The 25,424-nt window shown below is 56.8% G+C and overlaps 1 protein-coding gene across 19 annotated transcripts in view; it reads left to right on the forward strand.

Annotated features, from left to right (window-relative positions):
- Positions 1-3,248: 3,248 nt before the first annotated feature.
- Positions 3,249-25,424, forward strand: part of LRP8 (LDL receptor related protein 8) — an 81,813-nt gene continuing 59,637 nt past the window's right edge. For 9 of the 19 annotated variants that reach the window (XM_054487137.2, XM_063655552.1, XM_054487157.2 and 6 more), the window contains exons 1-2: positions 3,249-3,538; positions 4,332-4,451. In XM_054487137.2, coding sequence (XP_054343112.1) covers positions 3,430-3,538; positions 4,332-4,451 — 229 coding nt within the window. In that variant the 5' untranslated portion in view covers positions 3,249-3,429. The remainder of the gene's footprint in view (positions 3,539-4,331; positions 4,452-25,424) is intronic. The other 10 variants (XM_054487150.2, XM_054487153.2, XM_054487162.2 and 7 more) reach the window with 2 other exon arrangements.

Below are 25,424 nucleotides of genomic sequence, written 5' to 3' on the forward strand. Positions count from 1 at the left end.
ACCCCCAGCAAGTATACAATAAATATTGGCTATTGTTGTTATTTTATGTGGTTTTCTTTTAACTTTTTCAAGTAAATATAACTTACCTAATGCTTATTATGTGTCAGGCCTTGTATTTATCCTCTGAAGACAAAGATGAGGAAGACATAGTCCTCCTAGGGGTACAAAAGCCTTCAATAAAGGCAGAAACAAGCATTGGTCAAATGTGCCCTGTGGCAAGAATCCAGGAATGCAGGAGAGCGGGCTCCTGTCCTCCGGCAGCTCAGAGTGAAGAGGGAGACAGTTGCATGAGCAGACTGTGGCAACACAGGGTGGTCAGGGCTGTGACAAAGGGAAGCCCAGGGACTGCAGGAGCCCAGGGAAGTGGCCCAAAGTGGGTGGAGGCTGAGAGGAGCCAGGAGGACCTCTGCTGAGGGAGCTGTTGAGAGACAAGGATTTGCCCACTTTGGCAACTGGCATCCTTCTCCCTTGGGGAGGTCGGGGGATGCCTGGGCTCAATCTTGATTCTGGGTATTGGAAAGCCATCAAGGTTTTGTGAACAGGGAATTATGTTTGAATAATAGTAACAATAACTAACATTTCTCATGCAGCTACTGTATACTGTATGCTGTGCATACACAATCTCATCTCATATCCTCACCACAACTCTGTGAGGTGAGTACTGTCACCTTTCTCATTTTTCACATTTACAGCCACAGAGATTGAGTTGCCCAAGTTCACATAACTAGAAAGGGAAGGAACAGACTCAGACCCAGGCAGTCTCACCCACAGGCCCATGCTCTCCATCTGTCTCTTTTTTCCTTCCTTCCTTTCTCTCTCTCTCTCTCTCTCTCTTTCTTTCTTTTTTTTTGAGACAGAGTCTCATCCTGTGGCCCAGGCTGGAGTGCAGTGGCGCGATCTCGGCTCACTGCAAGCTCCGCCTCCCGGGTTCACGCCATTCTCCCGCCCCAGCCTCCCAAGTAGCTGGGACTACAGGCGCCCGACACCACTCCCTGCTAATTTTTTGTATTTTATTAGAGACAGGGTTTCACCATGTTAGCCAGGATGGTCTCAATCTCCTGACCTCATGATCCACCCGCCTCGGCCTCCCAAAGTGCTGGGATTACAGGTGTGAGCCACCACGCCCGGCCTCTTTTTCTTTCTTTTCTTTTCTTCATCTGCTGCCTCTAAACTTCAGCCCACATACTAACCTTACAGTTGGAATGAACCTCAGAAATTCCTTATCTCTTCCATTTCCCAGATGAGAAAGTGAGACTCGGAGATAGGACTGACTTTCCTAAGACCACAGAGTGGAAGAGGAGGAGCGACTGAGTTGGATAGGTCAGTGTGGGCAGCAAGACGGGCTTCTATCTTTGTCCCACAGTCCCAGGCACCAAACTCCCAGCTACGGCCTACAAAGCCCTGCTGATCAGGGCCTTGCCAACTCCCTCAAGCCTCACCTGAGGCACCCACTCCTTCCCTGTCATCAGGCCCCGGCCCACCTTGAGGCCTCTGCATTGCCATTCCCTCTGCCAAGATTGCCCTTCCCTCTGCCAAGATTGCCCTTCCGCCTGATCTTCATGGGTCAGGATCCATCTTGCCATTCAGTGAAATGTCACCTCCTCCATGAGGCCTTGCCTGATCACCTCTACAGTTACCCCCATTGCTCTCACCTGAGTCTGTTTTGTTTTTTCCATAGAAGTTATGATGGCCTGAAATAATCTTTTGTTTTCCTGAGTTTGTGTGTATCTCTTCCAACTAAGACATAACTGCAGGAGAGCAGGGAGGGACCTTATCTGTTTCCACCGTATCCTAGAGCCTTGAACAGGGCGTTTGGCACGTATAGGTGAACGTACGCCTGCATTTCATTGTCTGTGTGCTAATGGTCTGTCTGCCCACGGGTCAGGGACCTCTCTGGGGCTGGCACCACGCCTGATTCACCTTGGCACCCACAGGCCCAGCACAGGGTTGGCACAGAACAGGGCCTGAAATGCTTGCTGAATGACTGAATGAACAAGGGACAGAAGGGGTGATGATGGCAGGACCACCGTGCCGGGCTCTCTGTGGGTCTAAGTCCCTTTCTGTTGGGGTGGCCACAGACATTGCCACTGGGCTGCCCTTTGGGGGACTAGGGCTCAGGAGGCTGCTGAGGAGACAGGGTGGTTTTCAGGCCAAGGGCTAACAGCACCTGCCCATCCGCGAGGGAGGTAAAGGGGCAAGAGGGGAGGGAGGGTGGACCTAACACTGGCTCTTGGCACCTGCAGGCCGGTTGTTTTGAGTGGCCAATGCCCTGGAATTTATTCTCTAAAGAAGGTTGTGTGGGTTGGACCCGGCTCACAAGTCTGAGGCTGAAATCGAATCCCAGCTCTGCTCTCTGCACCCATTCTCCCCAGCGTGGGTGAGGCGGGCTGCAGCCCTCCAGAGGAGGAGGCGCCTTCTCCTTCCTGCAGAAGACAGCAGGGGCGGACAGCGCGGGCCTAGGTGCGCGGCCCCTAGCGACAGGGATGCATCCCTTCCGTGCCCTCCCCTTCCCCCCCCCCCCCCGCTCGGCCCGCCCCACAGACCTCGCCTTTCTCCATCACAGCAAGGATTCCTTGTCTTCCCTGCGGGCCCCGCCTAGTTGCCCCTCTGCCTAGGCTCCTGGAGCGTACTTAACGACGATGAATAGTCTGTGCACAAGGCCCAATCCACCTGCCTCACGTCCCCATGATCACATGAGCGTGCAACATGCACAGATGCACGTGGCACGGAAACCAAACCAGCCACAGGGATTTATAATATCCCAGCCAGAGCCCATGACCGGTGCAGGGGTCCAGCCCTGCGCCCCCAGCTTCTCCCTGCTCATCCACATCTTGGTACTTCACCCCCCCTCCCTCCCTCCCCCGCCCCACGCGCACACTGCACAGGCCTGTTCGTCCTGGAACATCATTTCCCCTCCCGCCCAGGCTCACTCCTAGACATCCCTCAGCCTCTGATCGGCCTGTCACCTCCTCCAGGAAGCCTCTGCTGCTTCCTCTGGACCTGCTACCTCCGTGGTGAGGGGCTCTTCTGGCCCACCCCTGCGTCTGCAGAGCCCAGCACTCAGGCGAGCCCAGAGCAGGGCCGTGGAGCGCCCGCTGAGAGAAGAGTGGACGAAGGACAGGAGGGAGGAGGGCGAGGAGGCGGCGGCAGGGGGAGCGTGGGGCGGAGGCGGCAGCGAGAGGGAGCGCGCGCGCTGGCGGCGGCCGCCCAGGGCCGGGGCCGCGCGCCCAGCCTGAGCCCGCCCCGCCGCCGAGCGTCACCGAACCTGCTTGAAATGCAGCCGAGGAGCCGGGGCGGGCGGCAGCGGCGGCGGCGGCGGCGGCGGGGGCAGCGGCAGCCCCGGCGCCGCAGCAAGGACTCGGAGGGCTGAGGCGCGGCGGCGGCGGCGCGGGGAGCGCGGGGCGCGGCGGCCGGAGCCCCGGGCCCGCCATGGGCCGCCCCGAGCCGGGCGCTCTCCGGCCGCTGGCGCTACTGCTGCTGCTGCTGCGGCTTCAGCATCTCGCGGCGGCAGCGGCTGATCCGCTGCTCGGCGGCCAAGGTGCGTGCGGCCGGTCTCTGACTCGGCTCTGCTCCGCCCTAGCCACCAACAAAGCGCGGCCCGGAGGCCGGAGGAGGGAGGGGGGGTCCCGAACCCGGGGCTATCAGGGGCGCCGGGGAGGACAGGCTCCACGCGAAGCGGCTATTCTGAATTTGCCCTCGGCCCCCCCCCCCGCGGGCCTCGGTGTTGAGGGCTCTACCCTCTGGGCAGCGGCTCTTGGGGGAGGAGTGCAGGGGGGCTTGGCCAGCGGGGAACTTTGCCGGAGGGGCGGCCATTCATGGTTCCGGATGAGCTGTGTGATTCTCGCCGTTGGGGTTTATTTGACACGCGCGCTCCGCAGCGGTAATGAGCAGAGCCGGGCGGCTTCTCCGCTTGACAATGCGTTTCCGCAGACCCTTGCGCGCGGCGGAGAGAGAGGGGGCTGCCTGCCAGGGTGATGTGCCTGCGGCTCCCACTGCGCGTGGCGCGCGGGCGCGGGGACTCCCTATGGGCTGTGTCTGCGCGGATCTCTATGGGTCGCGTGTGCGGGTGAGTGCGTCTGAATGGAGGGTATGCCCAGGTCGTGTGACACTTTAAGTAGGTGCCTGGTCTCGCCGTGCCACCGAGCGGCCCGACATCCACGGAACCCCTGCCATCGTGCCCTCCCTTTGGATGGAGTGTGCCTGAAGCCCCCGGGGTCTCCATAATCGCCCCCTTTCCTCCTCCCCAGCGGGCTCTTCCGGGTGGCCCGGGCTGCATGGTGGGGAGCGGGGCCGAGTCCGCTGATCCAGCTCACGCTCCCTCCCCCACGCAGGGCCGGCCAAGGAGTGCGAAAAGGACCAATTCCAGTGCCGGAACGAGCGCTGCATCCCTTCTGTGTGGAGATGCGACGAGGACGATGACTGCTCAGACCACAGCGACGAGGACGACTGCCGTGAGTGGCGGGCCAGGGAGCTCAGACCCGGGGAGAGAAAAGGAACGGTGGGGGGCACCATGCTTGGCGCGCACGTGGCTGCAGCCGCGGCGCTGCCACCTGTGCGGGACTTGCCGCCGGAACCTGCGACCGGGAAACCGCCTGGGCACCGCCTCCCTCGGGGCCGGGTGGCTCTTAGCAACCCGGAGCGGGCAGGAAAGCTGGCGTGTCCTGGTGGGGCCGGGGCGGAGCCCCGGGCAGTGTGCCGGAGGAGGAAGGCGCACCATGCTGGGGAGACTGAACCCGAGCTGTGGGCGGGGACGCGGCAGTCCCTGCAAAGGTCTAGCTTCCAGAAACACAGCCCTCTTGGACTCCTGCCTCGGCCCCGCGGGACGCGCGCGTGTTTCAAAGTTCCACGTAGCTCCGGGCCACACTACGCTCCTTTTCCTGCTCAGTTTTTGTGAATGAATGGGCTCCCCAGGGCCCCTGATTGGCTGGGCGAGGACCACCCCATAGGCCCCCGTGGCCGGAGCAGCCAATCGCGGAGCAGACGGATGTGTAGTATTCGGGTTCCCTGGGCGCGGGAGCACTGCCCTGCCCCGGCCCCGCCCCGGCCGCACCCCCGCGCACATCCTCAGGGTGGTAGGTGCAGGCGGGGCTCGGGCGCCGCTTTTCTGCCGAGTCACAGTGAAGAGCTTTTTGAGCCACCCTGGTTAGCAGACCGCGCTTTCCTGCTAGCACTGCCCGGCTCTGAGTCATGTGGCACACCAGGAAGGAGGGTACCAGGAGGAAGAGTTTGTTTCCTGGAAGGGGCCCGAGAAGCCCGAGGCCACGCGTGAAACGGCTGCCGGCTGCCTTTGCTGGGCGTGCGCGACTGATTTTGAAGTTTCTTCTGAGAGTGCACGGGGTTTCAGAGTGCACAGACTCCCGGTCTGTGGGACCGGGAGCTGGTTAGCAGGCAGTTGCCACGATGGAAGAAATGTAGTGCCGGGAACAGAAAAAGAGGGCTCTCCTAGAGACATAGACCCAGGCAGTCATTTATTCATCATTCGGGAGCATCTGCTGTGTGCCAGGCACTGGGACGCCTTCCAAGACAGGCCAGCCCTGCCAGCCAGGGAGCACTGACAGGGTCTGAGGGAGGAGGGCGACAGGTGGACAGACCCACAGCCCCACACTGCACAGGAAGGGTCGCGGGACACTTGGACAGGCACCCTCTCTGTTGAATCGTTTTGGTTTTTGACTGTGTTTGCCAGTCACCCTCCCGTTCATTTTCAGACCTAACTCAAAGTTGGCTTTGTGTCTTGTGCGTGGCAGAACTAGACTGCCTGAGTCTATGTCTCTAGCACATCTTTCCCTCCTGCCTCAGTTTCCTCACCTGACCACTTGGGTTCACATAATTCCTGCCCCAGCAACCTCATTGGACTGTTTTGAGGACCAGTTCTAGAAGTGAAATTGGAAGTAAAGAGACTAACATGTGCTGACCATTAACTGTGCCAAGCACTGCAGTAAGTACTTATCTTGTATAAACTCCTTTAATCTTCATGACAGTCCTATTTTAGAGATTAAAAAACAAAACAAACAAACAAAAACTGAGGCACTGAACTGTTAAGTTACCTGCTTAGCAGCTACTGGGTTGTTAAGTAGGAGCCTGAACTGAAGCATCTGACTCTAGAGTTCTTAGTCTAATCATGACCCTGGCCCATTTCCCAGTGCTGTTGAGGTTATGAAAATGGCTGTGCCTTGGTAAAATGTTGCAGTGAGTTTCCTCACTGGGAGTTGTTCTGTGATCTCCTTAGAGTGGGAGTACTGAGGATGAGGCAAGGAATAGAAACTGTGCGTTTCTGGGCTGGTTATGCCTTATCTCCCTGGCTCTTTATAACAACTGTCCTTGTGAGGATGGCTGTGAAAAGCAGAAATTTTCTTTTCATTCTACTTTCTAGATAAGGATGCTGCCTCAGAGAAGTTGAGTGACTTATGCAAGGTCACACAGCTCAAGATGACAGAACTTGGTCAGGATCTCTGCCTGCCTCCAGTTCAGGGCACTGTCTGCTGAGGTGGGGAGCGTGGTGCGGAAAGCACCAGGAGTGTGATCTAGGAGCTGGAAATACGGGCTTTAAATGTTAGGCCTGATGCGCTTCAGCTCCATGTGAGGCTTTGGACAAGATGGAGGAGTAAAGTAGCTGGGTGCTGAGTGACGCTCAGGTGGGCCAAGAGAGCTCCAGTGGCCAAGCTGGGCTCCTGCATGGCTCTGAGATGCATGGGGTAGAGTCATAGGCAAGGAGTTATTAAACAAAAGTGAATGATGTCAAGCTTCGAGTGGAAAGGGTGGTGGCGCTGCTGATAGTACCAAGTAGCAATCACACATGGCTTGGCTTTTCTGAGCTTGTTTCCTCATCTGCCAAACAGGGGCAGCTGTCCCTCCAACGCTTGCTGTGCATGTAGACACACAGGGCTGGCAAGAAGGGAATGGATGGATGAGTGTTCCCACCTCCACGGCCTTTAGAAACGGACTCCTGGTAGCCATAAAGGGTAACTAAAGAAACGGAGTGGGGCTTACGTGGCTGTGTTGGTGCCAGGTGCTGGAAAATGTTCTTTCCTCAGCCCTTCCTGCATTCTAGGCCACCTGCCCAGACTGAATTTCTTTGAACTGTTCTCCCTGCAGGAGAGAGAGCTGTTGGCTCATCCCTGAGGAGCTCTTTATTAAACCTGGGATGGAGGGGTGATAGGTGCTGGGATAACAAAAGCTGCTCCTCCCTGAGCAGTCTCCATGCCTTACCCCTGAGCACCTCTTTGGCACACCACCCTGCTAGAGGGCTTGAGCTGCCCCACCTTTGTACATCTCTGGGCCTGCAAAATGGGGGGTGGAATTTGTAGATAGAGTCTGTGTGAGGCAAAATGAGTCCAAGTTCCCAAAGGGGCCAGAATGCAGCCCCTGAATACCACGAGGCTGGAAGGAGGGAACTTTTAAGGAAGCCAGGGAAGGCTTCCTGGAGGGGGAGACAGCTGAACTAGGCCTTGAAAGATGGTAACTAATAGCATTCTCCCAGAGTTTACCATTTAAAAACAGGTGGTATGGTTCCTATATTATAGAGGACATAGGCTTGGAGAGGTGAAGTGACTCCCCCAAAGCCACAGAGCTCCTCAGGGTTGGAGCTGGAACTCAAACTGAGGCCTTCTAAGTCCCGAGCCTCATCCACAGTGGCTGGGACTTGGCTCTTTGGAGACACAGCTGGAGCTTGCAGGGTGGAAGAGGGAAAAACTCCTGGGGCTTTAGTTCCCAGCTCAAACAACCTTCAAAGTGGAGGAAGGAGCTGGAAGCCAGAGAGCCAGGCCCAAGGAAGCCCAGCCAGGGGAAGTCGGGTGGGATTCCTGGCTGTGGGCCTGGGTCACGTAGGCCAGTTGGCCCCTGGGCCTCAGTTTCCTGTTGCTCCCTAGTGTCTGGGGGCAGAGGCAGAGATTCTGGTCTCTGGCCCAGCCTTTACTCCCAGAGTCACAACTACAGTAACCATAGCGCCAATGAACGCTGACTGAACACTTGTTGTGGACCGGGCATCGTGCTGAGATTGTCTACTCATCGCCCCTCGTTCCTCTATTCTATAAAATGGGGCAACACTATGAAGTACCTGAATTAGTCCTATCTCATCGAGGCACAGACGGGTTATGTAACTGGCCCAAGGGTGTAGAACTGCTGGGGTGTGAATGCAGGTGACCAGCTATGGAACTTGTACTGTCTCAAGTACTGGCTGGTGACCTTAGGTAGGTCCTTCCCAGGCCTTCATTTCCCTATCTTGAGATGACATCTTAAGGCTATTCCACCTTACTTCCTCCTCTAGGAAGTTCTGTGCTTCTCGCAGAAAGGCTGGGTGGACAGATGGACCAGTTTTGTGCTCACTGACCTCGACTTTGTTCAGGCTGCTTTGGACTCTTTTGTTATCCCAGCACCCATCACCCCTCCATCCCAGGTTTAATAAAGAGTGGCCACAGGGAGGTCTCCCATGGCTGAGAGTTCATTAGCTGGGCAAGGCCAGGCTGCAGGAGTGCTGAGGCTTGCTGGGAAACAGCCTCATAAATAATTAAAGCTCGGCCACAGCTCCCAGCCTGTGCCGTAGCCCTCATCTGGCCCTCAGTGTGCGGCCTGGACGTGTGCTCCTGACACTGGACCCAGCCTCATCTCCTTCATGGATGGAGCCATCTGACGACAGTGCGGCTCCTTTCTGAACCTCCCCGTCTTCATCTGACCAGGCAACTCCACCATCCAGAGTCCTCCTGGGGCTCCCAACTATCCGGAGGATAAAGTCAGTGTAGACTCCTCTGTATTTGGCCCTCTGTGACCTGCTCCTGTTACCCACTTCCCTGCAACCTCTTCCCGCCTCTTCCTGTGAGCCTGTGACACCAAACTAGCTTCTGCCACACTCTCACCTTCCTGCTGCTTCTCACCTCCAGGCCTTTGTGTGTGCCATTCTGTCTGCCGGACACCCTGCTCCCTCACTGGCTAGATTCATTTTATCATCCTAGGAGATCTGGTGCAGGTGTCACCTCCTCTAGGAAGCCTTCCCTGACACCCCATTGCCTCCAGGCTGAGATACAGGATTTGAGATAAGAGACTTAGAGACCCATGTCAAAGTCACGACTCAGACACCCCTCATTTTTACATCCCAGCTGTCGCCTGGATGAGTGGCCATGAGGGTGATACTAGGCCCTCCTTTTCAGAGATTAAATGTGAGGATTAAATGAGGTCACGTGCCTGGTAAGCAGGAGGTGTTCAGTGAATGGCAGTGGATGAGGTTGTTCTTGGTGGGAGGGATTTCACTGAGGTCTCTAGGTACCTGACTCTGGTCTTTGCAGGCCACCCCAGACCCCCTGCTTCCCCTGCTCCTGCCTGCTTAGCCAGATGTCTGAGGTTCCTGCAGCTGGTGCTCGCCTCAGCCAGGGAGTTGCCCAGCCACCGCAGAGGTGACAGAAAGCTGCTTGGAAAGGAGCTGGGAGAAGAAATGAGTCAAACAGGCCTAGGGCCCTAGGAGGGGCAGTGGATGGCTTCCCTCTGGCTGTTTGCTGGTCCTAGAGGCTGGCTTCTGTCCTGTCTGCTCCTTTCCTCTTGGCTGTGCCTGGGGAGGAGAGGAGGGCCTGCATCCCCCATGGCACTGCCCAGCAGGCCCTAGCAGGCCTTGGGAGTGTTTGCTGAAGACTTTCCCTTGGGCCCTCCCAGGTCAAGTTCCCCTGTGTGAGTCCCTTGGGCCTCAGGGATGGTTGGCTTCTTCCTCCCCAATTGTCTGCTGGTGGCCAACTTGACAGCTTTCCTCCTTGGGGAAATGCTGGTAGCAGGTGAAGCCAGAGAGAGAGAGATCCCCAGGGGGTAGTGAGGAGCCAGCGCCCAGAGGGCGGATGGAACAGGCACCCCTTCGAGGGAAGTAAATGCATGCATGCTCTCCCAGCACCAGGTTAGTGGTCTGCTCCCTGGCCCATGCTGTCCAAGGGGGCCAGCACTGGGGTCTGTGGGAGGGTGTGGGGTTGTGTCCTTAGGGTTGTGGAGCCAGGCCTTGCAGCCCCAGGCCTAAGTAACGTTGGTAGCACCTGCCCCGAAAATACCCACACATCCAGATCACCCAGGCTCTGAAGGCCTGGCAGGGATGCCACCTCCTCCAGAGATGCCTTTCTAGACCCCTGTCCTCCAGCCCCTCAGGCCCTGAGCTCCCACAACGTGTCCTTGTCCTTCCCACAGTTGCAGATCCTTCTCAACATCATGCGCTCTGCCAGCCTTGTGCTGGGCAGTAGGAATTCCAAAGTGGTTTCCTCAAGGGGTAGCTAATAACAGCTATTGGCTGCCTATATCCCATGCCTGGGACCACGTTGGACAATTCACATCCTTTAGCTTCACTACACACAACCCTGGGAGGGCCAGTTTTTCATTATTCTCATTTCGAAGATGATGAAACTGAGGCTCAGAAAGGAGACGGGACTTGGCCAATGTCATGACCGTTAAGTGGTGGAGCCAGGATCTGACCCAGGTCTGTCTGGTCTGGAGCCCAGACTCTTCTTAAGCCGTTCCCCGCTGAGCGCTGTCTACCCTGGTGGGGTCAGAGGCTGGTGCTTGGAGGGTATGGGAGGAAGTAGGGAGCAGCTGCAGGACTCAGCAGTGCCTCCCTGGGCTACCAGTTTCTGACCTGGGGAGTGGGACTGGGGAGGGACCCTGTTCTCTGGAGACCCCGCAGAGCCCTCACACAGGCCTCCCTTTTCCAGCTCCCATGGGGATGACATTCCAGTTTCCATAGGCTTCTCTCAGCCTTTGCCTGTTAGATGCTGATTCTTCTTCTGACTGTATGGAAGGGGAAACTGAGGACCTGATGATAGTGATGCAGATGACCTCAGGGAGTGTCAGCCCAGGGTCATCTCTTTTACTCTCTGTAGTAACACAGGGCCTGGCTGCCTCCTCGCACCCAGGCTTAGAAAGGTGAAACCACGGCTCTGATGGTCGAATTGGCTCCATTGTCAGTAGGGACCCATTCTCAGAACTCAGGTGTCCTCAATTCTGGGCGGGACTGGAGTCAGAACTGTATGTGCTTCCCCCTCCCACCCCCACCATCTCTGTTCTCTTCTGGATCCGGGAACAGGGTGCTCTCAGGCTGAGGGGTGGACACAGGCCTTGTGCAGTACCGAAGGGCTTTGGGCTCCTGACTGGGGACCTCAGGTGCATCACCCCACTGGGTCCTGCTTGCCCACCTCTGGATTGCCAAGAAGTCATCTAAAATACTCACGTTAACACTAAGAAGAGTTAGGGAGCGAGCTAGTGAGGGGGCTTTCTCATGCAAAACCTCCTTCAGCCGGTGCCTTGAGGTATCATGACTGCATTTCACAGAGGAGAGAGCCGAGACTCTGAGAGATGAAGTCACTTGCCCCGGGTGGCCCCGCTGGTCAGTGGCAGGACTGGGCCATGCCTGTCTGGCTGCAAGTCTGAGGCAGCTGAAAGGAGATATGCATTCTCACATCCCAGTCACGATGACAGTCAAGTGTGGCTTGCGGGCTGTGCTGGGGCCGCTCTTCCTTTCCAGGTGTCCCTCTTTGCCAGCACCTGCCAGTGGGTGTGCCAACTCCCTCCTGAGCAGCCCGGCCCCTTGGGCGCCCTCCAGCATGAGGTGGGTCCCCTGGCAGCAGTTTTAATTATCAGCCCTGCTCACCCCAGCTCCTCTCACAAGCTGCCATATGTCATAGACTCCAGTAATCACCCCGCAGCCGGAGTGGCACGGGAGGGGCTGAGGGCCTTCAGGGGAATCCTGCTTAGTCTTGACCGAGTTCCTCACTGACTGCACCACTCTGACCTCTTTGTCTCTAGTGGGACCCAGCCTAGGTACTCACAATGGGAGAGCCGGGCCTAGCTGCTTTGGGGGCATAGAATGCAGCGTGCTCTCAGTCACCATGGAGTGTCCTCGGGTAACTGAGTCACCCAGCAAGCCCAGGGCTGTGGGGCTCATGTGGTGCACACAGTTCCCATGACCCCTCATGGCCTCCACATGCCTGCCCCTTGGAACGTGGCACGTGGCAGGACAGACAGCCCAAAGCTGTCTGCCAGTCTGTCTAGGAGTCCACAGGAGTGGTCATCCTCCCCTGGTCACTGGCCTTGAGGTACCACAGGGGACTTCATCCCAGCCACTCTGGAGGGCATCTTAGTTTCCAGCCCTCTCAACCTGCCATAATCCTTGGATTGCTTTTCAAGTTGGTGCCTCACAGGCGTGCTCCTGGGAGGCAGGCGGTGCAGGAGTTCATTATGATCCCCATTCCCTGATGAGGAAAACGAGGCTCAGAGAGGATAAGAGACTCACCCAGTTATTGGTAGTTCTGGAGCTAAAACTCACTTCAGCTGATTTTACTTATTTAGTTTTCCAGGGTAAATAACTTCTGATTAGCTGAAAGTAATTTTATACTGGTAATGAAAAACACAGTTAATAAAGAACAGGAGACGAAGGTTGCAGTGAGCCGAGATCGCACCACTGCACTCCAGCTTGGACGAAGGTAGTCCTCACCCTTGCTAGTACCACTATGTAAGCAGCATAGCCTTCTAGAGATTTTTCTCTGCATGTGAGCTCTTGGGCATGAACGTATGTATTTTTTTTTTTTAACAAAAATGAGGCCATGTTATGCCGGTTGTTTTCACATATGGCTTTCTATGGCAATAACAGTAGTTCACATCCTTGTTTTAAAGGGCTAGATAGTATTCTATTGTGTGGCTCTTCCATAATTTAATGACATTTTCTCCCATTGATAGATGTGTGTTTGGTTGCTTCCATGTTTTTCCCTGCTCTATGCAATGCTAGGATGGACATCCTTGAACTCCATCCTTGTGCATTTGCTTGGTCCTTTCCTTAAGATAAGTTCTTAGGAAAGGAGCTGCTGAGTGTGTGCATTTTCATCATTGCCATTCTGCTCTCTAGAGGGGAGAATCTTTCCCATCTCACAACTCTCTCCCTGTATGGCCCCACGGCTCTCCTTTCCAGTGAGGCAGGCAGCTGAAGGACTTCCCTCTTCTCTGAGCACAGGGCCGCCTCATCCTGGTCCCACGGGACAAAGTAGCCATATCCAGGCCACAGAAAGCAAAGCCAGGAGAGAGGACAACAGTGTTCTGGCCCCAAGGGCTTTCACCCCCCCCCAAAAAAAAAAAAAGCAGAAGAGTACAAAACTGTTCCTTCATTCTTCTCAGGATATTGGTAGAAGGCATCTCCTCCATAGCATTCTAATTCTTCTATCTATGCCCCTAACTTGCTGTGTGACCTTGGGCGAATGGCTCTCCCTCTCTGAACTTCATTTTCCCTTCACTCATTGGTCCTTATTCCACCTGCACTGCCCCCAGCACTCAGAGCAGACTCCTGTGCCTGGAGCTGGGTTCAGGGCTGGAGCTGGCCAGTCCTGGCCTAGGGTGGGGATCTGTGCCTTACTACCTGGTGACAGTGTGGGGAATATAGCTAGCTTGGTGGGCTGGATTCTGGGCAGGGAAACAGGGCAGCTGGACTCCTTAGCTCCACTTCCAGAGCTCCACCCTGAGGCCCAGGTTCCTTGGGTGACTTTCCCTTCTGCCTTCCTCCTGCACTCACAATTGGGCCGGATGCAGTGCAGTGATGGAGAAAAACGGAGTGAGGCCCACCAGCTTCATGAGACTTTCCGAAAAGGGGAAAATGAGCCCATATTCCAGAGGTGTGCGGGCTGAGGAAAGTACTTTGCCCAGAGCCTGGCCCTGAAAATGAGCGTTTCCCTTCCCTTCCTAAGCCTGTGATTCCTGCACAGGGAATGGCTGAGTAAAAGGAACCGTCCTCAGCTTTCCTCCTCCTCCACCAAGGACACAACAGGAGGGCAGCGGCAAAATAGCAGCAGGAGGGATTTAGGTCAACTGGCCAGTTGGGAGGACTTGGCTGCCTGAGAGAACAGCAGCTCCTCGGGCTGGGAGGGACTGTCGGAGCCATCTCATCCCACCCCATCTGTGCTGGGGTCCCAGGGTGGCTGCTTCCTGAGTGGCCCGGGGGGCTGGTTAGCCAGCCGGGCCTGCCACGGTAGTTAGCCATGTGGGGCCTTGGTTCCCCAGTGGGTCCGGGCTAACATCAGAGACTTGGCAGCTGATGAGAGGCAGGAAGGTCCTATCAGGCCCAGGTTAAGCTGCCCGATTGAATAGCTAGAGGCCAAGGGTGGGCTTTCCTGGTGGCCTGAATCCAGGGACATTCAAGCCAGCACTCCTCCCCTCCCTCCCTCCCCCACTTCCTGGACCCTGAGCTGCCATCTGCTGCTCTACACTCTCAGAGCCCCTTCTCGGCCATGGGCATGGGTACATGTGCGTGTGCTTGGGGTGTGTGCTTCAGAGGAGGGGGTGTGTACCAGGAGGGAGGTGACTATTCTGGACCCGTGGAGGCTATGGGGCCAAGATGACACTCTTCTCCCATACCCGCTAAGTCTGCCCAGACCAAGCCAGAGCTCCCCCGCCTCCCTACCAGGCCGTCGTGGTGGGGAATGATTTGTAGCTGGAGACGCGCCAGCAGTCTCTCTTCCCAGCCTGCCCCCTGCCACAGCAGCCTCTCCTCCCAAGGCCACGTGTGCTCTGGCCCCACCCGGAGGGCTGCTTGTTATAAACAGCAGCCTTCCTCCTCTGCTCCCACCTTGCCGAGTGGCCATTTGGCAGATGCTTGCTCCTCTTGGGGTCTCTGCCCCTTGGGAGTGGGGCATCTCCAGCCCCTCTCAGTCCCGTTCTGTGGAATTCTTTTGTTTTCCCCTAAGAGTCAGGGATTCACATGGTGGGAGTCTGCCATGGCCAGGCCCCAGGTACGGGGTGCTCCAAGGAGCTGACCCTGTTCTCTGAGGCCCAGGGCTGGAAGCAGCGGGGCAGGGGCTGTGAAATCCAACCCCATGGGGCCCCAACAGGAGACATGGCCTAAACCATACAACTGTTTATTAGCAGAGCCTGCATCTACTGGAGGCTTTTTCCGCCTGCTTATTTTTGTGCTGAGCTCTGACGGGGCTGATTTTTTAATACCTATGAGCCAGTGAGAGCAGACTCTACATCAGCTGCCTATGCGACGCTCTTTTGTCTCCCTCCCCTCCCCATTCCCAGCCTGCCTCTACTGCCTGCTTCTCCACTGTAGGGCCAAGTGGTACATTGGCCAGCGTGGCCTCTCCAGCAGCAGCCAGACCTGGCTTCCAGCTGCAGCTCTCCCACTTCCTGGTTGGGAGGCCCCGGGGCAAGTCCCTTGAATGGAACCCCAGACTCCCGCTCTGTACAACGTGGGTAATAAATAATTCCTGGCCTATGTAAAGTACCAGAAACCTCCTTGGCCCTCAGTGTGCGAGTCCCATGAGCCAGTCGTTTCTTCTTACACCAGTGAATCGGACCAAACCAGGGCAGAGTGGTCTGGCAGCCCATGTGGCTTGAGCCCCTGTTCTCTCTGCCGCCTCCCCCACCATGCCTTGCCCTCCCGTCTGGCCCTTGGTGTCTCCCACCCTTGAAGATCCTATGCTGATGTCTCCCCTCTGCGACAGAGGCCTGATTCCTTGTTGCTGCTGGCTAACTGACCTACCTGGCTGGCTGCCCTCCAGGCTGTCAGCCTCACCTTGTCCCCAACATGCCATGTGACCTGGGTATATTCCTGCTCTGGGGCTCTGAGAGACTGATCAGTGGTTTGCGTCACTTGGGACAGCTTTTGAAATTCTGCCCCAGCCCCTTCCAGGCCCATTTGGTGCGAAGCCAGCTGGGAGGTGTAGATGTGCAAGTCCCCAGGATGGGCCCCTACCTCATCCGGGAGAGGATCTATCATGACATGGATAACAGCAGGGCCCTACCCAGCCGCCTGGGGTCAAGTCCACACCTCACCATTTCCCCGATGTGGGGCCCAAAGCAAATGATTCACCTCACCACTTCCCAGATGTGGGGCCCCAAGCAAATGACTTCACCTCTCTGAGCACCTGCCTCATCTGGAGGATGGAGCCGCCCCTCAAGGTGGTTGTGGGATTGACAGGTGAGTTAACTTCTGAGGCACACTAAGAGCAGTGCATGGTGCATGCGCAGTGCTCAATTCAAGATTGCCTAGGCTGCTTTTGACCTCCTTCTCTGAACCTCCCTCTCCCATCTGTCCTTCAGGAATCCCCATCCTTGCTGGGCTGCTGCACTGCGGGGTGGAGTAGGAGGAGCCAGGGAGCCCCCAGAAAGACTCTTTTATTTCCCCTTCTCCCCTGCCGCTCCAGGCTGTCACTTGCTGGCCCAGTTTAATTAGGGAGAGGCCTTCTAGGGACCTCATTAGGAAATGAGCCCAGAGCCTTAGGGACCTTCAGGAGGGGTGGGGTGCAGAAGGAGATTACATTATGGTTGGCCCTGCCTGGCCCCTGGCTTTGTGCCCTAAATATGCCCAGGAAGTTATGGACACTTGGTCCTTTAGTGGCCAGGACACAGGCCTGTGACGTGGCACATGGTCAGCCAGGGCTGAAGGGACCCATGCTTCCATCTCCGACTCCCCCTTGGCTCTGGCCTCACCTCCCAGATCAGGGTGGAGAAGGGTGACAGAGGAGGCTTATCTGGTTCTGCTCCACCCAGCCCTGGTGCCCACTGTCCCCAGCGTGGCTCAGAGCAGGCCCTGGTGAAGGTGTTGAGTGAACGGATGTGTGAGCTGTGGGCAGCATCTTCATTAGGCCAAAGCGGCCTCCCCCTTCCATCCCAGTGCAGGAGTTTCCTCAGCAGCCTAGCGGGGTGGAGGTCAGGGGGTCCAATGTGTCCAGGGACTGGGCACTCACCCACTGACCAAGCAGCTCCCCGCCCCTGGACTGCTCTTCCTGTTAGAAAACCTGCTCTTCTGTCAATCCCAGATCTGTCTCCTGCAGCTCTCCTGCCCTCTCTGATCCCAGCTCTGTTAATGGGGCCTCTGCTTACAGAGTCTGCCCCCACCTTCACGGCAAGCCTGCCCCATGTCCCTTCCTACCTGCATTCTTGCCACAGCCCCCATGCTTAGGGAAGTCCAGCCTGTGACAGCTGACTTGCGGTGTGGGCTCAGATAAGGACCATCCTCTCTGGGGCCATTGCTTCTTTGGCTCCCCTAGCATGGGGCCTGGTGGCGTGCACATTCGCAGGCTCTATAAATGTTAGCTGCATCCTGCGACTTGCCTCCCAGGGCTTTGAGAAGTGGAGGGTGAGGACAGAAATGCCGTGCCTGGAGGCAAAGTTATCGTTATGGACAGCTTGCTCTCCTGGGTAGCAGGGCAGCAGCGCCCAGATCCTGCAACGACTGTGGCACAGCACATAGCACTGGGGGGCTGTGGCTGAATGTCTTCTGCCTCTTGGACTAATACAGAGCACAGGCATTGCCTGGGCCTTGGGCAGGAACCTGGGAGTCATCACAACCCCTCTCTTCCTTCCCCCGAGCCCTCACCTCGAATAGGGGAAGGAGGAAGGTCCCGACACTCACCCTGCCTACCTGCCAGCCTGGGCCTCCCCCGCCCCCGCCACCCACTGCCATGCCCTTCCTGGATCTCAGCAGCAGCCCCTGCCTAGTTTCTGTTCTGTCCTCCAAACCCATCTTCGCTCTGCAGCTGAGTGCTCTGAGAGATGCAAAGCTACACCCTTTCCTCGCTCAGCTTCTGCAGTGACGCCCACCCCTCACAGGACCAAGTCTTCTTAGCTGACATTCGGAGCCCTTCAAGACCGGACATGCACCTGTCTCCTCTCCAGGTCTCACCTGGCACTGACCCCAAGCCCCAGGCATCTCCTGTCCAGCCACACCCCCAGGAGAAGCCTCAGGCCCCTTCGCATGCAGGCCCCTAGCCTGGAAGGCTCCACCTCTGCTTGTCTGGCCTCACCTGACCTCTGGAGTCACCATTTCCAGGGTGCCTCCTCCCCTGGGTGGGTCAGAGTCTCCTCTGGGCTCTCCCATCCTTGTGTTTCCCCACACTTTGTACCATGATGGCCTGATTTAGAGTCTGTGGTTCACAGTGCAGTCCACAAGCCTCAGGGGGACAGGGACCTGCGGAGGACAGTGGAGGAAGGAGGGGTGGAGGGTGCCTCTGGACTCCGAGTGTGCACTGTGCCCCTGACCCCTTGCTAGGTTTCCAGCCCCTCTTGCCGCACATGACTGGGTGTGGTTTTTGGTGAGTCCCTGGGAAGCGCCTGCTGTGGACTGGAGCCTTTGTGTCCCAGCTCCAACATTCACTGAGGGTTTGTTCTGTGCCAGGTGCCCTGCCAGGACCTGGGGAGGATCTACAGATGGGAAAGCAGGCCACGCCCTGGGAGCACCAGCCCCTAACTTAATGTGTGACCTTTTCTGAACCTCAGCTTCCTCTGCTGTGAAGGGGATGAGGACCCAAGACCCTTCCCTGTTACCTTGGGCACATCTATGCTGTGGCTGGGATCAGACATGGCCCCGCATGACCCTGAGGCTGCTGCTAGACTGGAACTTGCTCTCCACTGGGCCTCTGGAACCCTGGTCCAAGCTTCACAGGAGCAGGGGGTGAGCAGAGGTTTTGCTCTCTTTTCAGCGAAAACGCCCACTTCATTTGCCCAGCATGTCAGCATTGCCGTGTGCTTGCCATGCATAAATTGAACACGGCTCTTCGGCTGCTCAGAACTATTCCAGTTTTAAAACTCAACGTCCTGCATCTCAGGAACCCCTTCAGTTGTAAGCAAACTGGGACACTTGACCAGTCTAGCTGAGCCCCCAAGCCCTGGCCACTGCTCTTTCAGGTCCTCAGGAGGTCCTCCCCATCCCTTGTGGAATCTGCTAGCTGGGCATAGCTCACTTAATTAAAAACAAAGAAAACGGCCAGGCACAGTGGCTTACACCTGTAATCTCAGAATTTTCAGGAGGCTGAGATGGGAGGATCACTTAAGGCCGGGAGTTCAAGACCAGTCTGGGCAACATAGTGAGACTCTGTCTCTCAAAAAAAAAAAAAAAAAATTAGCCGGGTGTCATGGTCCATGCCTATAGCTACTTGGGAGGCTGAAGCAGGAGGATTGCTTGAGCCCAGGAGTTTGAGGTTGCAGTGGGCTATACTCATGCCACATGTACTCTGGCCTTGGTAAGGGAGCCAGACCCTGTCTCAACCCCTCCCTGCCAAAAGAAAAGACTGATTTCTTCCTCACCTTTTGGGAGAACTCAAGAAAGAAACAGAGGCTCTTGGAAGGTCTGGAAGAGCAGGGCCAAACATCCTGAGTGGGGAGCTGTGTGGATAGGGCCAGGAGGCCTGGCCACTGTTACAGACTGCCTCTAGCCCAGCTGTGTGATTCCCCTCCCTGGCCTGTTTCCCCATCTCTGCCCTGCTCACCTCGTATGACCGTGGTGAGAATCATAACATTCACAGGCCTGCCTGTGTTACCACCGCCATTTCTGTTCTTCCAGGCATGTGGCTGTCTGTCTATGTCCCATGTTGGCCTCACTCCTCCCAAGTGGAGGGCAGCACTGAGATTGTTGTTCTCATGATGAATAGAAAGAAGCTGGAGGCGCTGGCCACATGCCTTTTATGAGGCTCTGCAGTCGACAAGTCCCTTCCCACATGTTGCCTCCAGGCTCATAGTGGCCCTTGGGAGGTGGGCCAGCAGGAATGACTCCACCCATTGTACAGATGGGGACACTGAGCCCATAGTCCCACAGCATCTGACTCCTTAATGGTGGGGAGAAGGGAAGCCACGTGGGTGGCCGGGCTGTGGCCGTGGTGTGTGGCGGTTACGAGTGGGGTCACCGGTTGGCTGGTCCTCTTCCCCTCCCTATACCCACTCTGTCGATGTCTTCATCAGTAGGGAGAGATGGAGACAGATGGAAGAGAAGGCAGAGACAGAGGAGTAGGGAGAGAGAGAGATGGGGTGGGGTGGGGAGCACGCTGGGGAGGCTGGGGGCAGGGAGGGTCCACACAGCGTCGCTCCTTCCTCTGTGGTTCTCACAGTCTGTCTGCACCGATTCCTGACAGATGGAGGGAGGAGAGAGCTAGTGCCAAGAGGCTGTCACCACAGGCGGGCAGAGCTGGGGGAGGGCGCTTTGTGGCCAGGGCTTGTGTGGGGAGGGGAAGCAGCTGGTGGTCTGGCTGCTGGGCCTCCTTGGAGCCCACACCCCAGGAACTGGCAGGGGACAAGAAAGTGGGCAAAGGGTAAGCCTGCCACCTGCCTGGGACTGGCCGTGCCCATGCCCCTGTCCAGGCAGAGACAGCTACCCCTCCCCCCTACTCACACCCTGCTGCCAGCAGGGCCCTCCCTGTAAACTACGGATTCCTCCTGCGCACCCCTCACTCGGTGTTGGGGATGGGCAGGGGCCTGGGGACTGGCCCTGAGCTGTGATGGAGGTGGACCAGGGCAGGGAGGCCCCCGGGATACTGGAGGGCATGGCAGCTCAGAGCAGGCTGGGGCCTGGGTCTTGCATCTGCTGGCTGGAGCTCAGCCCTCACTGTGCTGCCCTGGGTGTTTCCCAAGCCCCTTTTCATGGCATAGGGCCTCCTGCATTTCCTCCAGGCTCCGAAGCATGTGCAGGGCTGGGCAGGCATGACCCGGGGTCAATTTGGCACCTTTGTCATCTCTTGTGTCTTTATAGTATGGCTTTCTTCAGTCAGGACTGGCTTTCATGCTCTCTTTCCCAACCTCCCAGTGACCATCACAGGGCCCAGCACAGAGGAGGGGCCCATTGTATGCTTGTTGAATGAATGAATGGATGCCCCTGCTTGCATACCTCCTGGGATGGAGGCCTCACTCCTTTATATGGCAATTCTTTCCAAGATTTTCAGCAACGAAATTCTTTCTGGTTCTTCCCGAGAGGCTCCATGGCTCCCAGGCCTGCCACAGGGGCCACACAGAGACCCTAGCCGATCCTGCTGCCTCAGAGCAGCCCGGAAAAGACCAGAGACCTCTGAGCCAGCCCAGCTCCTCACAGGCTCCTGCATGGCTGGGTCTCCACTGCACTAACCTCTGGGTTGTCAGTAATCATAGGTGTCACATATGGAGCCCTCATTGTGCCAGGCAGCATCTCATTCCATTCACATCAGCCTGTAAGGCAGGTAGTTCTCATCCCCCATTTACAGAGGAGAAAAATGACTTCCTCCAGGTCGTTTTTCTGTCTCCACGGCTTAGCAGGAGACAGAACGTCTGCGTCAGGAAGGTGGGAGGTGGGCTGGGGTGGGCTGGAGGAAGACCTCCTGGAACATGGGATTGTGGCAGGGCTTGGGGATACTGGGGGCTTGGCAGTACGGGGCAAGGCTGAGGAGGGGCCCAAGGGCTCCAGCCCAAGGCTGGAGGTGGAATCTGCCGCTGCCCCAGCCCCTGTCTCTTCCCTCTCCTCATGCTGTCCCCAAATGGATCCCTGACACCAAGACTCCAACTGGGGTAGTCCCAGAGGTGAGGCCTGTGGACCTGAAGCCCAGAGACTTTCTTGTCCCCCTGAAGGCCAGGGTGTGGGTATGCTCCGGGGCAGAGCTCAAGGCCACTAAACTGACAGGAAAGGTCAGTCCAGTGACCCGAGATGTGCAGGGTTACGGCTGGGGGCGTGGGGACTCCCATCTCTGGTGAAGTGTCAGGATAGGTGGGTGGGGCTGGGATTCCTTTCTGCTGCTGCTCAAAGTTGGTTCTGCTCAGAAGTATCCTCCCATTCATATGAATAACGGCGATCACTGATAATAAATGAAGGTGTGCCTGCCCCGTGCCAGGGCTGGGCTGGGTGCCCTGGGGACAGCTGAGAGGAGTCGGAGGTGACATCCATCCCGAGAGCAGGGGCACAGCTTTCACCACCTTTGTCTCATCCCTGGAGCCTGACACAGGCTGGGCCCTCAGGGGGCACCTTAGTAATGCCTTAGTCATTGAAAAACAGGGACCTGCCCTCTCTGACTGGATGCCCACTGCCCAAGGGTACAGTGGTCCGCAGCATGGCCCCGCAGCCTGACCTCTCCCCTCACCGTGGCTCTCTGGATCCTTCAAGGGGCTCCTGCCAGTGACTGTAGTGGGCGGCTGGAGCCTCTTCCCCCAACGTCACACAGCATGTGGGCTGGATAAGCCACCTCCCCTCTCAGTGTCTTGGTTTCCTCTTCTGCACAGGGGCGTCATGGCAGGCCCTACCTCAAAGGGCTGTTGGTTGGGAAGATTAAATGAGATGATGAGCCCCACGCACCATCATCAATGACGCTTATGCTTATGGGGAGTGGGGTGGGAAGCACCTCTGCTCTCCATGCATGACTTCATGAATCCTTTTTTTTAAAAGATGGAGTCTCACTCTGTCGCCCAGCCTGGAGTGCAATGGCATGGTCTCGGCTCACTGCAACCTCCGCCTCCTGGGTTCAACTGATTCTCTTGCCTTAGCCTCCCGAGTAGCTGGGATTACAGGTGTCTGCGACCATGCCCAGCTAATTTTTGTATTTTTAGTAGAGATGGAGTTTCATCATGTTGGCCAGGTTGGTCTCGAACTCCTGACCTCAGGTCATCTGCCCATCTCAGCCTCCCAAAGTGCTGAGATTATAGGCGTGAACCACCGCGCCCGGCCCATGGATCCTTTAACAGCCCTCTGAGGGGGGATTTGTCCTGTCTCTTTACTGATAGAGATGGTGAGGCACAGAGAGGTGGGGAAACACCCAGGATCACATAGCATAGGAGTGGCAGCAGCAGGATTTAAATGCTGGTCTCTTGCACTCCAAGGTCCACGTGTTAACCAGTGCACCAGGCAAGGAATAAAGGACTTAGTGTGAGAGCTCCTTTGGAATTGGAGTTGCGGAGGCTCTGGCTTCCTGTGCTGATCTCCTGCAAGCCTCCAGCCCCCAGTCACGTCTGTCAGCAGCTCTGAGAGCCCTCCTTGGGCCTCTCACCTCCCACATGAGCAGGGAATCAGCAGGCAAGGTCCGGGCGGTGAGGATGGGGGATTTCCCGACTCACTTGAGATCCGTCACAACATTAATGTTAATTAAGCCTTGTTAATTCAGCCCTCTGCTTACACACGGCTCCTGACAGCAAATTGCTCATAAGTGAGGCAGTAAATTTATTGCTGCTTTTTCCAAACATTTAGCAGCAAAGACGGTGCCCTGGGAAAGGCAGAGGAGAGACCTGGAGGGCCAGTGATGCTTGGTTCCTGCTAGCCTGAACCCCTCAGGATCCTCATGGCCTAGAGAACAAGGTGGGGCTCCCCGGGAGACCTGGGTGAACTCTGGTCCCGCTCAGAGCGTACTGCCTGGAGATGCGGTGAGCGCTGTCTCAGCACTAACTCTCTGGTGGCTCTGTGCTCTGTGAACATCCCGTTCCCTGTGCTGTCCTCCCACAGTGCCTCGAAGTGTGCCCTGCACAGTAGGGCTCAGCAAAGGTGTGTTTGGATTTGGATGTGCAGCCCCGAGCCCACCTCCATGTCAGGAAAGCCTCGCTGCAGTGCAGTCTGATAGGAGAGCCAGCAGCCTCCACAGGGACTGAGCGCCCTGCATCCTGAGGTGTGCACCCAGGGCCAGACCACTCTGCCAGGGCTGCTGGGAAGGGGTCTCTCCCTGTCCTGGGTCATAGGAGCACTGTTGGAACCAGGATCAGGCTCACATTCTGGGCCCGTGACCCCAGCCCCTTGCTAGGCTAGGTATCTACTCACCAGGTGAGGGTGAAGCCTCTCCTGGGTACAGTGGGACCCCCTCATCCTAGGTCCTGCTTCCCGCCTTGGCCTTGGACTGGGTCGTGCCTGGACCAATTGAACAAACCCAGGCTTTGGGTACCTAGAATTTTAAAAAATTAATTAGAGCATTAAATGGCAGCCCTCTGGGAGAATCCCACCATCTGGCTGTCATGGGACAGGCAAGAAAATCTATGCATATTTGTCTGCAGTGTGTGAGCATCATATGAAGCCAACTGTGCATGTGTGGGTATGCGGTCTGTGTGCTGCAGTGTGTGCCCAGCATGACATGCGTGTCTGAGTATGTTCAGTATGTGGTGCACACCTGAGTGTGCAAGTGGGCGGTGTGTGCCTTGCTGTAGGCATGGGTGCCCATCTGCAAGTACATGCGCTGTGTGCATGTGCCTGAGTGTCTGCACGTCTGTCCGAACATACCTCTGTGTGTGTGGTCCATGCCCAGGCCTGCCTTTTTGGTGCAGTGAGCCAGGCTGGGCTGTGTGCAGATAGGGAAGGGGCTCGTGACTCCTGGCTGAGGTGGTGGGCACAGACAGCTGTGCAGAAGGTGGGACGGGGTAAGTGTGGCAAGTGCACAGCTGGCCTTCAGTGGGTGAAGCAGGGCAGGCATCCTTGCCCTCGTTTGACAGATGGGAAAACCCAAAACTGGAGCCTGGGCTCTGGGGCTCCCTGCGTGGTGCTCTTTCTGTTCCAGCGGGCTGCTGCCCTGGCTGGCACCTGTGCTTTTGGCATCTTTATGCTATTAGATTTTCATGGTGGCTGGAAGTGGTTCCTGAGAGAGTACCACCCCCCCCCTACTCAGTACTGCTCAGGGGGCAAGGTCAGGATTCCCACTGCACATCCTGTGTTCTTCCTGTTTCATGGAGGAGATATCAGGGCTGCTGGAGAATGCTGGGCCTGATAGTCCTCTGACTGCTGTGTGACCTGGGCCCATCCTGTCCCTCTAGGAACCTCAGCGGTGATTGTAAGAACTAAATGAGGAGACATATACAAAGGGCTTCGTAAACCACGAGATGAGGTGAGGTGATGTAGACAGATGAGGGCCTGGCCCAGAGATGGCGTCACAATACGATCAGGACCAAAGCTGAGGCCCAAGTTCATGTGTCCCAGGGTTTCCTGAGGAGCAGGCCAGGAGGTGGGACCCAGGACAGAGGCAGGTGCCCTCCCAGCCTTGCAGACTCTGAACCTGTCCTCAGAACCATCTGCCTGGTGCCAGCACTCTCCTCCAACTCCAGCCCCAGACACATGGCTCATGGCAGTGAAGTAGAGCAGGAACAGACCCAGAGAGCGGTGGGACCCAACCCCTCATCCAACTGGTGTTGACGCTGAGGCCCAGAGAGGGGGAGTGGCTTACTCAAAGCCACGCAGCAGCTCGGGGGTAGAGCTGGGACCAAAACCCAGGCCTCCTGGCCACTGGCTCTGTTCTCCTTGGTACTATACCACTGTCTTTGGCAAGAGAAAGAGGACACAAGAGCTAGTTCACATGCCTGGAGAGCACTGGAACAGACCAGAGCCCCACTTCCTGCATGAATGGAGGATCTGAAGCAAGGCTTCAATGATTACTGCTTTTCCTAGGTATGCAGAATGCTGGAGGGTAAATAGGGTTTGTGTCCTGGGCTGTACATTCTGTATAGATGGAAAAGGCCCAGGCTTCCAGATTGCCTGCATGTGATGCCTTCAGCACACGCTTCCTCAGTGCCTGCCTCCACCGAGCTGCTAGTCTGGTAGAGAAAGATGGTTGAGTGACACCAACACAGGATGATGAGGCTGTGGGTCAGAAGAGGTCTCTGATCCCACATGGGGTCATGGAAAGCTTCCCAATAGAATAGAGAAGGGGAGGAAGGTCCTCCACTCCCGACTCCCAGAGAGTGAGGAATGTGTGCGCCTCAGACACCCTGGCCCCCTGGCAGTCTGGGCCTCATAAGAG

The sequence above is a fragment of the Pongo pygmaeus genome, chromosome 1 (genome assembly GCF_028885625.2).
Source record: "Pongo pygmaeus isolate AG05252 chromosome 1, NHGRI_mPonPyg2-v2.0_pri, whole genome shotgun sequence".
Lineage (NCBI taxonomy): Eukaryota > Metazoa > Chordata > Mammalia > Primates > Hominidae > Pongo > Pongo pygmaeus.